The following is a 13,504-nucleotide window of genomic DNA, read 5'->3' on the forward strand; positions in this document are numbered from 1 at the left end:
TGTAATCCCAGCACCCAGGAGGCTGAAGCTAGCCTGGGCTATAAATAAAAATGGCTCCATACACAGGCTCAGGGCTTATCTATCTCACTCTATGTAAGAAAAGAGGAAAATGGGGGCTGGAGAGATGGCTCAGTGGTTAAGAGCACTGTTGGCTCGTCCAGAGGTTCTGAGTTCAATTCCCAGCAACCACATGGTGGCTCACAATCATCTCTGTGATCTGATGCCCTCTTCTGGGCTGCGGGTGTACATGCAGGCAGAGCACTGTAAGCATAACAAATAAACCTTAAATTTTCTAAAAACAAAACAAACTTTACCCAAAGAACTGATATTAAGAACAGTTTAAGTTAAATCACTCAACACTTGTATGCCATGCAAATTTGAGACTTTGAGTTTATTAACTTTAGATAACAATAATTTAAAAGGTACAGTGGGGTCTCATATTACAGAAATATGTAAAATATACAATAAAGAAAACTGATCAGGGTCAAACAGCTGATATACAATAGCAGTTAACAAGGAGCCTAGAGATCAATGAATTACTCCCGGCAACACACTTGCTTTTGTTTTGGTTAATACAGTCCCATTTATGTACCCCCAACTGGCCTTATACTCACTAAGTGAATTCTGGTTTCATTGCTTTCCCTAGACACAGAAACAGATAAACGCACATAAGAGCAGATTAGTTTGAACTAGCTGTTAGCAGTATCTATTGATTTGTATTTCAGTCTGAAAGGAGTCTGACTGGAGCACACATTATCAACTCCTTAGTACTAGTTTCCAGGTGTTTGCAAATTCAGCATATGATGTCAGGTGTTGAGTATGGTGGCAAACCTTAATCCCAGTATTTGGGAGATATAGATGTTTGAAGGTAACCTGGTCTATACAGCAAGTTCCAGGCCAAGCCAGAGATACATAGTTAAGATCCTGTCTTAAAATAAAAAAAAAACAAACCACTCATATTTAGGCAAATGTCAGAATTTACAGTACTATCTTAGCAATTGCAAACTTCAAGATAATACTGAGCATTATAAACAAAAATGGACAAACAGGTAAAACCTAGTAAGACATACTTTAAAAAAATCTTTAATTTAAAATAGGTGGCTCAAGCTTCAATAGCGGCTGCTCACACAATCCAAATCTTAAGGAGCTGACTTCAGCCCTGACTTTACCACTGACAGGAGCGAGACTGCGTCACTATGAAAGTCCTACAAAGCCACAAGACTCCATATTAACTAGAAATGGGGCAAAGCACAACTTGGGAATGGGGGAAGATGCTGCTTTTCACAAGAATAAAGATGGGGCCAACAGTAAGTGTCCCAAATCCTTAGTTTCTAGTGACTCAAAGTTGGAAGTTCTCTCCGCTGAAGTGTGCTTATGAATCGGAGGATGTGCACGCAGATAGAGCACACCCTGCCCCTAGCCAGCACCAGCAGCTAATGCCTCAATTGCACAGGACTGACTTCAAAGCTGATTTAGAAGCATTTCAACTCACTAAAGAACAAAGCCTGGATTCAACACTTAGTCCCTTAGACTTCGAAGGGACTGCCATCAGTGGTAAATGGAACACTTCCTGCTTGGTCTAGAAACCAAAGAAGCCAGGCCTTTCCCCCCTTAATGGTACTATATGTGCAAAGTGCCAGTTTTATTCACAAACTTGTTAAGTAAACTCTATGTCTGCAGGAAGCAGTGAGTGAGGCTGACTTCTTTAAACAGCCTTGTGGTATCTAAACGTCTAATCCTGCTCACTTAAGGGTCACTTCATAAAGTCAGACCAATGTTGTTAGTGCTTTGTACAAGCCAAGGGCAGGATCTCCCCTAAGAATCCAAGTACCCTTTGTTTTAAGCACCCTTTCTTCTACTGACACGTCTAACATAAACAGGTCTGATTGAGGTAGCTACACAGTTTTTAGACACCTGTTAACAAATGAACGACAATTCATGGTGTAGCCAGTCGGTTGTTTTTGCTGAATAAGGGGAGAGAAATCAGCCAAGAGCACACTGTCAGTTTACTCAGAAGTCAGCATCCAAGGTAAAAGAGTTCTCCGTTGAATTCGACATCACTCCCATCCTCTGGTACTCGCCTACTCGCTTCTCAAAGAAGTTAGTCTTCCCTTCTAATGAAATATTTTCCATGAAGTCAAATGGATTTTCTACTCTGAAAATCTGGAAAAGTCATCATATCAAGATATAAATGCTGAAAGCAAGGAAAGAAAGGAAAGAAGGAAGAAAGGCCACAAATAACACTTTACCTTGTTAAAACCCAGCTCCATCATAAGCCTGTCGGCCACAAATTCAATGTACTGCTTCATTAAGGTGCAGTTCATCCCGATGAGTTTCACTGGCAAGGCCTCCGTGAGGAACTCCTGCTCGATCCTGACCGCGTTGGTAATTATTTCCTTCACTCTCTGCTCCGACGGCTTGTGGACCAAGTGCTTGAACATCAGGCAAGCAAAGTCACAGTGTAAACCCTGGGAGAGAATTCAAGGTCACCGTGAGGCCGGGGACTCCAACTGCTTACGTGCATGGGCTATAAAACTGCTCTGTCCATCTTTATAATCTCATGCAACTTCTGCAGGGAGCACTTAGCGTGTGAAAAGGCGTTTCACTCCGCCGGGCACAGTGGTTTTACACCTGCACTTCTCAAGTCCGCCTCAGTAGACACAAGGGCACGGATCTAAGAGCGGGAGCTTGGACAGCTGTTTCAGACTCACCTCATCCCTGCTAATAAGCTCATTGGAAAATGTAAGGCCAGGCATCAGTCCTCGTTTTTTGAGCCAGAATATGGATGCAAAAGAGCCAGAGAAGAAGATTCCTTCCACCGCAGCAAAGGCCACAACACGTTCTCCTGGCAAGAGTCAATGTAAAAAAAACATTCCTAGTGAGGCCTCAGCATTCTTAGCATGAACCAACAATCCAGTGACATTACTTGGACAATCAAGTTCAGGCTTAAGGAGAAAACAAAGTGTCTTTGGGGCTGGAGAGATGGCTCAGCAGTTAAGAGCCCTGCTCTTCTAGAGGTCTTGAGTTCAATTCCCAGAAACCACATGATGGCTCACAAGCATCTATACTAGGATCTGATGCCCTCTTATGTCATGCAGGTGTACATGCAGGCAGAACGCTCACATACATTAAAATAAATCTGTCCTTACCGTATGTAGCCTCTTTGTCCCCAATCCAACGCAAGGCCCAGTCTGCCTTCTTCTTCACACAAGGCATTGTTTCAATAGCATTGAAGAGATACTCTCTGTAGGCAGAAGTGTAGGATGAGCTATGATACCACAGACGGATTCATTACTTCTCTTCCACATCCGCTTCCCATCCGCATGTTCATTGGCCACCACAACCCTGCCTATCCTCTCTGGTCTACCTCCATTAACATAACTGCTTGTTTCTCTATAATCCCCTAATGTAGAGCAACATTTCAGCTACCCTGGTCTAAAATTAACCTTTTGACTCAGTATTGTCCAGAGTATGTAATCACCGTCACTTCCACTATATTTTTAGAAATCATTTGTAGCCATGTTTTAAATTTCATTTTTATTTATTTTTACTTTATGTGTCTCTGTGTGAGGGTATCAGTTGGAGTTATAGACAGTTGGTAAGATGCTGCCCTGTGGGTACTGAGAATTGAACCCAGGTTCTCTGGAAGAGCAGTCAGTGCTCTTAACTGCTGAGCCATCTCTCTAGCCCTCCAAAATTTATTTTTATACAAGCCTGACTGTGGACCATGTGTGTGCAGTGCCTGCAGAGGCCAGACAAGGGCGCCATATCCTATGACTGGAGTTACTGCCTGTTGGGAGGCGCCCTGTTGGAGCTGGGAACTAAAATTGGGTTCTTACCACTGTCACCTCTCCAGCCCGTTTGTTTTTGAGACTCATCTAACTAGCCTTTGAACTCTTGGCCTCTGGGGTGCTGCAGTTACAGACATGAGCTACCACATCCTGGATCTTCCAGTGAGCAACAAGAGTGAATTTAGGCCGTTTTCCTGAAGCAGTCATGACTAGGGGTACTAGAAATACCTACAGACAGCTTAGTCATTCCGCTTATTTTCCCATGATGAACAAAAATACTTTAAATAATAAGAGTGCCAAGCATCCTGGCATACCACATGGACACTCACCTTTCTTTGGAATCTTTAATGTAAGTGTCAATAAGGAGACTGTACATTTCAGAGTGTATGTTTTCCATGGCAATTTGGAAGCCATAGAAACAGCGGGCCTCTGTGACTTGAACTTCTTGGCTAAATCGCTCCACCTAGTGGTAATAACAAACCAACGTCAGGCTTTAAAACTATTGGTTCCCATCACCTTCTCCAGGCTCGCTACCAATAAGATGTCTGCCTGCACCTGCTGGATTATCAGAGCCCTCCTGTGCCCATCTTGGCTTGCTTATTGCCTTCTAGGCCGGTCAGGATCACAGCAAGGACTTGTCTCAAAAACATATGTAGAAGTCAGGTATGGTGATACACGCCCTTAATCCCAGCACTCGGGAGGCAGAGAGGCAGGTGGATCACTGTGAGTTCAAGGCCAGCCTGGTCTACAAAGTGAGGCTAGGACAGCCAAGGCTACACAGAGAAACCTTGTCTCAAAACAAACAAAAAAAAAGCACTCGGGACAGCCAAGGATACACAGAGAAACCCTGTCTTGAAAAAATAAACAAACAAAGAAACAAACAAAAAGGTATAGTAGATGTGCTTTTAATCCCAGAGGTAGGCAGATCTCTGTGAGTTCAAGGCCAGGACAGCCAGGACTACAAGAGAAACCCTGTCTCAAAACCTGCCCCCAAAAGTGCATATATTGAATATACTGCAATCCTATATATTTACTTCAACCCTTCATGATTCTACAATAAAGCCCAACACAACTATTTTGTCAGGTTTTTTGTTTTGTTTTGTTTTTTTAACAAAACTGTTGTTTTTTTAATGTGCATAGGAGTTTTGCCTGCAAGTATATCTCAGCACCAGAAAAGGGCATCAGATCCACTGGAAATTAAGTTACAGTAAGTTCTGAGCTGCCATGTAAGTACTGAGAATCAAACCCAAGTCTTCTCCTCTAAGAACAGGAACTGCTCTCAACCTCTGGGCCTTCTGCAGGCTCCATGGTGCTTCCTTCAACTTCCAGCCCCAACTCTCTTAACATTTCTTAATTCACTCATTCTCTTTTAGTTAATCCCAAGGGCCCACTTATAAGAAATATGCAACCAAATTATTCTAGAAATGAACAAAAAGGTAAGTGTGGTAGGTACAAAGAGAAACTTTCAATTGCAGCTTAAATGCTATACATGTATAGCTTTTTTTTAAATAATTTTTTTTATTTTACTTCATGTGCATTGGTGTGAGGGTATAGGAACCCCTGGAACTGGATCGACAGGCAGTTGTGAGCGGCCATGTGGGTGCTGGGAATTGAACCCGGGTCCTTTGGAAGAGCAGACCTCCTTTTGCTCTTCTTAACCACTGAGCCATTTCTCCAGCCCCACATTTATAGCTCTTAAAGACATTATCTTTCTTGTGCACGCCCCTGACTGGGTATGTGCACACACAGGGGAGTGCCCAAGGAGGCCAGTGTGAGTTGTCAGATGCCCTGGAGCTGCGAAGCTGTCCAATATGGCTACTCATAACAGAACTTGGGTCTTCTGCGTAAGCAGGAAATGTCTCTTAACCAGAGTGGAGCCATCTCTCCATTCACAACATTAAGATAAAGAGTCAAGCACCACGTCTATATCTCTAACTGAACTACAAGGATTTCATGCAAACTCACCAAGTTTTCATTGACTATGCCATCACTTGCTGCAAAGAAAGCCAGAACGTGAGATATAAAATGTCTCTCATCAGGTTTCAGAGCTTCCCAGTGCTGAATATCCTTGGAAAGATCCACCTGAAGCACGGAAGTTCACAATTTTAGGTATGCAGGAGTGCCCCCAGCCCTGTCACACACACACACCACATTTTAAGTCCCCTACACCACCTGATTACTGTATTCCTCACACCCAAAACTCCCTTTCCTCATGAGAACACTCTGATGTCTCAGTGAGCGGCCAATCCCAAGCAGATCTAAGGCGCATATTTTTGTGATGGTCACCACAAGATGCAGGAGCCTTCTGACACAGCAAGTCCTGAACGATTACCTACCTCCTCCGCCGTCCAGAAGGAGGCCTCGGCTTTCTTGTACATCTGCCAGATATCATGGTACTCAATGGGAAAGACAACGAATCGGCGGGGATTTTCTCGCAGTAACGGCTCTTCCTCAACGCTGGGGTTAGTGGGTACTTTACTTTCCTGTTGGGTAAGAAAAACAACCACCGCCAAACGCTAAGTGAACAACATGAACCGGCTAGTGTCTTATCAGATCAAGTACGTTCAATGACTGGTAATTTCGCGTGATTAGCTGTCACGTTGCTCGCTTTTGTCACCCTCCTAACAGGGAGGCACTAATAGTGGGGCCGACCCAAGCAGGACAAGCTAAGGAGAGGCTTTGGCGGGAAAAGACGGGAGGGGAAGCAGTCAGCTGGGACAATGCAGCTTTGGCGCCAACTGCGGCGCCCTCTACCGGCAGCTCCAGGGGCCCACCTCAGCCCCACACGGGCCACTCACCAGCTCGGCGGGGTCCTGGAAGATTCTCCTCGCAGCCTTGCTGGCCAGAACGCGGGTCCCGCTGAGGGTCGGGGGCTGCAGGGAGACACACGCGTTGAGTGAGCGGCGGTAGGCACCTTCCACCTCCACGGGGACCCCACAGTCTGCCAGTGCACCCCCAACCCTGCCGACACCGGGGCCCCTCTCACCGTATTCTCCTTGTCAGCCAGGCTGAGTCGCTTCACCGGCGACAGCTGCAGCTGCTGCTGGTCAGCGATGGTGGCGAGCGGGACGCGGACGGAGAGCATGGCGAGCGCGAGCAGCGGCGGAGACGGTGGGTGGCGAGGGGAGCAGCTGGAATCCGGTGCACGGGCGGCTACCAGCATCCGCACCCTTTAAATGGCTGGCGAGCCGCGCGCTCCGGAGGGGGCGTGGTCTGCGCTCCCATTGGACGCGCCTGGTCACGCCCACCGCCGTCCAAGCGCGGGAGATTTGAGTTGCGCCTCGGGCCTTCCGCACAAAGGCCTTCTTGGAGTCTGCGCCGCCCTGGAGCGCGCGGGCGCTCGCGGGGCCGGAACCGTTTGGGCTTGCGACAGGCTTGGCGATCGGAGAGCACCGAGGGGCGCGGGGCGTTGCCGCCGAGGTTGGTGCCGAGGGTGGAGAAACGCTGCTGGCCTCTGGGACACGTCACCCTGACTGTCTTTGAGTCCCTAGTAGTGGGGCGCGGGGGGACCCGGCCAGGACTGCTAAGCTCCGCAATTTCCAGTCTCGTCACCGGGTTTCTTAAAGATTCTGGACCCCCGAGGCATAAGACTTGTAATCGCACGGACCCTGTGGGGTTAAGAGTGGGAAAGTCCTCAAACTAGGGTTCCCGTAAAAACAAAACAAAACTGCGGTCTGTTTATAAGCCTTAAAGCTCACTAAGGGGTCCCGACTTGGGTGCAGTTTTCTACCCCGCCTCTTGTCCCCTGTGTGTCCCGCTTGTTTTTAAAAGTTGCAAGCTGAACAAAAAAATCCAGAAAATTCAGAAGGTGATTACTAGTCATATATTCATTTTACGACTCACTGGGCTTCCAACAGTCGGAAGAGAATTTGAAAATTCCTGTGTGAGGGTGGAGACAGGAACTCCGTTGTGGCGCTCTGATTTGCTTTCTGGGATCCAAGATACTAGGGATAAGTGCAAAGAAGAGACACTGAGATCCCGGGAAGAAACAGGGAACTGGGAAAGCTCTACTGACCCTCCTAGGACAAATATTTTAAAAGTCAGTGTGAGGGAGGCTCCCTTCTGCTTGCCTCACTACAGTGTCCTAAGTTCTTTCACTGTAGATGTGAGAATCACTGAACACAAAGTGGCAGTGGCAACTCAACTTTAGGCAGGCAGTTTAGTTAGTAAGATATAGACACTGAAACAGCAGACATCGTCAGGTACACACGCACACCAGTGTTGCCTGTCCCCCCTCCACCCTTAAAACAGTCTGTCCTAGACAGGCCACAAGCCTGATGCTCCTGCCTTCAGCTCCCAAGTGCAGAGGTTACAGCTTGCGCCCACCACTGAACGATTAATTTGGTGCTGGGGGCAAACCCAGGACTTCTTCCAGGCTAAACCAACTGGGCCATATCAAGAAATTTTTTTGGTGAATGGATGCTGTTACCACTTCTAGCAAAATTATCAGGTCTCTTTTTAAAATATGTAATACCAAATTCACATTCTATGCAGTTATCAGTATCTGAGGGCTGCCTTTCCTTGCTCTAACTCCTAACACTCAGCCTTTGAAGAAAGGGAAGTAGGAGGTCACCCATTCTCTCCTCCAGGCTCGCAACCTCCCGCCAAACGGGCTGAGCTAAGTGGGCAGCCCCTCCTCTGCTCCAGCCCTGCCCCAACCTGTCAGCAGCGGCGCGCTCCTGCTTCTGGCGCCGGTTTTGACCTCTGCTCCATGATTGGTCGGTTCTGCTTCGGAATATTGCAAGCCCCGCCTACCCCCTCAGCCCGCGCTCGGCGGTCACTCCCACATCTGGGGCACGTCAGCTTTAAGACCGGGCGTTGGGGAAACCGAGTTCTCGGGGAGATCATGTACTTCACCTAAATCCACTCTGCTGTCGGCATCAGACTGACATAAAAATAGGCACAGCACCCACCACCCCTGTACAGCTGGACCAGGTCATGTACATTTTTAATCCAGATGAAAAGGGGAAATGGGTATGTTTCGTAGGTATTCGGGAAATGAAGGCCAGAGAGACCTGGAAACTACCCAAGGTTCCATAGCACCTTGAATCTAACCACTAGGCCCTCTCTGACTCTGTGTGTGTGTGTGTGTGTGTGTGTGTGTGTGTGTGTGTGTGTGTGTGTGTGTAAGAGACAGCGAAACAGGCGGGGTTAATGGTGTGAAGGTCAGAGGCCCACTTGTGGAAGTTGGTTCTCTTCTATTCTTCCAGGTCTCGGGGATAGAACTGGTAAGGTTAGGTTTCATTGCTGAACCGTCTTCACACACACACCCTTTTGTTGGGAATGTTCCTAACATAGAAAAAGCAAGCAGGATGTGGTGGCACATGATTTTAATCCCACAATTTGGGAGGCAGAGGCAGGCAGATTTCTGAGTTCAAGAGCAGCCAGGTCTACATAATTGAGTTCTAGGACAGCCAAGACTACATAGAGAGACCCTGTCCCAAAAAAAATTTTTTAAAAGCAAGAAAAGGTGAACTCTCCTCGGTTCCCTCCACCAGTGTCCAATTGCTGTTTCCTATTTGCAGTTTGCTTTCTTCTTTTCTGTGCATGTGTAAAGTTCTGTGGCTTTCTTCATAGCAACATACATTTTTGTTGTTGTTGTTGTTTTTTGTTTTTCAAGACAGGGTTTCTCTGTGTAGCCTTGACTGTCCTGGACTCACTTTGTAGACCAGGTTGGCCTCGAACTCACAGCGATCCACCTGCCTCTGCCTCTGCCTCCCGAGTGCTGGGATTAAAGGCGTGCGCCACCACGCCTGGCGCAACATACATTTCTATTAGGAATAAAATATAGGAAAATACATACAGAAAAAGTGAACCGGGGAAAATGGCACACACCTTTCATCCCAGTGTGAGGAGGCAGAAGCGGGAGTGGATCTCTGTGATTTCAAGGCCAGCCTGGTTTACGTAGTGAGCTCCAAGCCAGCTTAGGCTACATAGTGAGACTCAGTCTCTAAATAAACCAATAAATAAAGAATTTAGGAAGCAGGAGATCTGGCTCAGTGGTTGAAAAAACGAATTACTCTCTCAAAGGACCTGGGTTTGGTTTCCATCACACACGTGGTGGCTCACAACCATCCGATCTTGTAGTTCTAGGAGAGCCAACATCCTTTTCTAACCTCCTAGGGCACCATCATTCATTGCTAAGATAGTAATCCATTGCCAGAGTGACTAGCCGTGAGTGGCCTCAGTCCAAGGCTGACCGCTAGAGACAGCCCTGCTTGCACGGGGACTTCCTGTGCACACTTAAGCTTCTGGCAGCATATGCTATGATGCTTGCACACCTAGCCTTCCTTCATCACCTCCTGGCCTTGTTTACTGATTGGGGCTGACACAACCATCTCCAGTTTGATCTCGGCAACTTGCATTTCTTTCACAACTGAATACCAGGTGATTACTAAGAAATGTTAGTTTTCCTAGGTGTAAATACAGCATAGTGATATTAGAAAATATCTTTCTTTTTAGGATCAACCTATTGAAGTGCTGAGTATCAATTTACTTCCCTCCCCCCCCCCCCACAAGACAGGGTTTCTCCGTGTTAGCCTTGGCTGTCCTGGACTCGCTTTGCAGACCAGGCTGGCCTAGAACTCACAGCAATCCACCTGCCTTTGCCTCCCAAGTGCTGGGATTAAAGGCGTGTGCCACCATGCCCGGCTACCAATTTACTTTAGGGGGGAAAAAAAAAAGATAAAACAAGGTGCTGGAGAGATGCCTCAGAGATTAAAAGCACTGGCTGAGTTCAATTCACAACCATCTATAATGAGATCTGGTTCCCTCCGCTGGCCTACAGGAAGAATACTGTAAACATAATGAATAACTCTTAAACAAACAAACAACAGGGTCTCCCTATGTAGCCCTGTCTAGCCTGGAATTCTTTATGTGGACCAGGCTGACCTTGTGCTCACAGACATCTGCCGGCTTCCGCCTTCTGTGGTCAAAGGTGCGTGTCACTATGTCCAGCTTGCAGATCACGTACTTCTTTTTTATTTTATCTTATTGTATGAGTGTTTTGCCTACATATATGTATAACTGAAGTTAATAGCCACTGTGAGCCACCATGTTGGTGCTAAGAACTGAACTCAAGCCCTGCAAGAGCATCAAGTGCTCTTTTTTTGTTTGGCTGGTTTTTTGAGGCAGGGTTTCTCTGTGTAGTCTTGGCTGTCCTGGACTCCCTTTGTAGACCAGGCTGCATCAACCACTGAGTCATCTCTCTAGCCCCAACACTTTGGTCTTTTGTTTTCTTTCTTTTTAGCTTTTTCAAGACAGGGGTTCTCTCTGTATCCTTGGCTGTCCTGGAGTTGCTTTGTAGACCAGGCTAGCCTTGAACTCACAGCAGTCCGCTTGCCTCTGCCTCTGGAGTGCTAGAATTAAAGGCGTGCGCCACTACCCTTTCTTTCTTTCTTTCTTTCTTTCTTTCTTTCTTTCTTTCTTTCTTAGGATTTCTTTATTTATTAAGTATACAGTGTTTTGTCTGTATGCCAGAAGAGGGCACCAAATCTCATTATAGATGGTTGTGAGCCACCATGTGGTTGTCCAGCCCCACTTTGGTCTTTAAAAAAAAAAAATCATCTGCATTTAAGACAGGATCTTATGAATCTTCATGGATGACCCTGAGTCTCTGCCTTCCTCTCATCACCTCCTAGGTAATCAGGTGACAGGTGTGTGCCACTCTGCCCGGGTTACATCATACCTGGTTTATATGGTGCTGGGAACTGAACCCAGAGCTAGCACTGTACTGAGTCTCTGCCAGTAACGTCTTTCTTAATACAAGGTGTGTGTTCATGGGGTAGGGGGGCGGGGAGCAGGGCGGGGGAGAAGGAAATGAGCTTCAGAGTTATTCTAGAGAACCTGGAGCAACCTATACAAAGATTCGCCAGTAAAATGGAAAACCCACCACTTGAGAGGAGGAAGGGTAGGCCAAGTCAGATTTGGATGGATAAAACTTCTGTAGCCACTCTGACCAACCTCTTGGCTAAATAGTTAAGTAGGAGGCAATAAGCAAAGGGAGCCAAAAAAAAAAAAAAAAAAAAAAAAAAAAATCAGCCTTGCAGTAACGCAATGGTGAACTTCCCAGAAGTAAAGCTGTAAAAGTGGTCAGTGTGACGCAACGAAAGGGTGGACATGGGGGAGGGGTTAGAATTGTCCTTGCTGCACATTTGCCAGATGCCCTTGACCTAGTCATGGGATTTCTTTATTTTTCTTCCTTTCTTCCTTCCTTCCTTCCTCTCTTTCTTTCTTTCTGTTTGTTTGTTTGTTTGGTGGTGGTGGTTTTTCAAGACAGGGTCTCTCTGTACTCCTGGCTGTCCTGGAACTGGATCTGTAGACCAGGCTGGCCTTGAACTCAGAGATTTGCCTGCTTCCACTGGGATTAAAGGCATTTGTCACCCATCCCTCAGCTCAGCATGAACTTTTACTTTTTTTTTTTTAGGTCTGTATATTTTATATGTGTGTGTTGGGTGTTGGATCTGTATGCATGCGTGCCTGGTGCCTGGGAGGTCAGAATCCCCTGGAGCTGGCGCTGTGAGTGGTTGTCAGCCACCATGAGCACAGACTTTATAGAGGCATTTTAATGGGGTCACAGTATCATCGGGTTCAAGACAAAACTGACACTCACGCCTGCTGTGTGTCACATACCCCTCTGATGGTAAACACTGAAGTTTAACAGGTCAGATTCCCTGGAGGAGTGACACGGACAGGGACAGGGCCTAAGTCAGCGCCTCCGGAATCTGCAGGCTTGGACTGAGTCTTGTCCCTGCAGAATTCCTGCTCTCCTGGTGTGGACTCCGTATACAGCTTCATCTCCCTCGTGTAGAATGGTCCATTGGGGCCAGCAAGATGACCCATCAACTGGGCCTTATCCCCAAGCTGAATGCTGAGCACATAGTAATAATAAATGTTTGGTCTTTCTTCTCCAAGTGGGCTATGAATACTCAACAGCTTGCCATCTGAAGTGATGCAGTTCTCTTGGACGTGGCATCTAGCAAGTCGTGGGAATCTGCTGTGGTGACTGTGAGCCTTCTCCCAAGTTACCCACCAGTCACAGTCCCTGTAGGCCTGGCAAGCTCCAGGAAGTGTTTCCACCCACAGAGGCTTATCTGGGCTGGGCCGGCAGCTGAGTACAGCAGGGTGGAAAGATACCGAGGTGACTCAGGAGAACCACACTTGGGGTGGGATGAAATAAGACAGTAGCGCAATGTCCCTGGAAGTGGACAAAGAACATTATGGCGAGAGCACAGCTCCAGAGGTCAGATGCCTGGGTTCCACACTCCCATCCGGCACAAATCTAAGTCCTTGCTAGGACACAAGGACTACAGGCTACTGTAGTCACCACAGTAGATGTCCCCAGGCATCTATCCCAAACCCAGCCCCTGTCCCACTCCTCTCCGGATCCTCCCTGGACCCCAGACACAGCGTCCTGAGGGACTCTGGCAATCGTCCCGTCCCCTCGTTCCCTACCTACTACAAGTCTTACCTCGAATGTCACCTTCTCAGTGAGGTTTCCAACATCACTAGACTTAGGTAAGCTGGCCACATAAAATAAGTAAATAAACGGCTCCTTGACCACATGCCTGGTGTTTCATCCCCTCCATCACACCAGTCACCTTCTTCCGCTGCCCTGTCACCACTTCCTCAGCCCCTTCACCATCAGGAGTATGTTTTCACCCATGCTGCTCAGTGTCATAATACAACCAGGAATGAGGTCCATGACATTGCTG

General features: G+C 47.1%; 1 protein-coding gene across 5 annotated transcripts in view; it reads right to left on the bottom strand.

The window, feature by feature from the left end:
- Positions 1–372: 372 nt before the first annotated feature.
- The window catches only part of RRM2 (ribonucleotide reductase regulatory subunit M2), a 28,985-nt gene continuing 15,853 nt past the window's right edge, over positions 373–13,504 (bottom strand). For 2 of the 5 annotated variants that reach the window (XM_084792213.1, XM_084792214.1), the window contains exons 2-10: positions 6,778–7,735; positions 6,590–6,664; positions 6,128–6,274; positions 5,757–5,873; positions 4,121–4,254; positions 3,150–3,244; positions 2,712–2,845; positions 2,250–2,468; positions 373–2,163 (exon numbers count right to left, since the gene is read on the bottom strand). In XM_084792213.1, the coding sequence (XP_084648339.1) occupies positions 2,011–2,163; positions 2,250–2,468; positions 2,712–2,845; positions 3,150–3,244; positions 4,121–4,254; positions 5,757–5,873; positions 6,128–6,274; positions 6,590–6,664; positions 6,778–6,954 (1,251 nt within the window). In that variant the 5' untranslated portion in view covers positions 6,955–7,735 and the 3' untranslated portion in view covers positions 373–2,010. Of the gene's footprint in view, positions 2,164–2,249; positions 2,469–2,711; positions 2,846–3,149; positions 3,245–4,120; positions 4,255–5,756; positions 5,874–6,127; positions 6,275–6,589; positions 6,665–6,777; positions 7,736–12,822; positions 12,988–13,504 lie in introns of those variants that run through there. The other 3 variants (XM_084792211.1, XM_084792212.1, XM_084792215.1) reach the window with 3 other exon arrangements.

Source organism: Acomys minous, assembly GCF_964271855.1.
Source record: "Acomys minous genome assembly, chromosome: 8".
NCBI lineage: Eukaryota > Metazoa > Chordata > Mammalia > Rodentia > Muridae > Acomys > Acomys minous.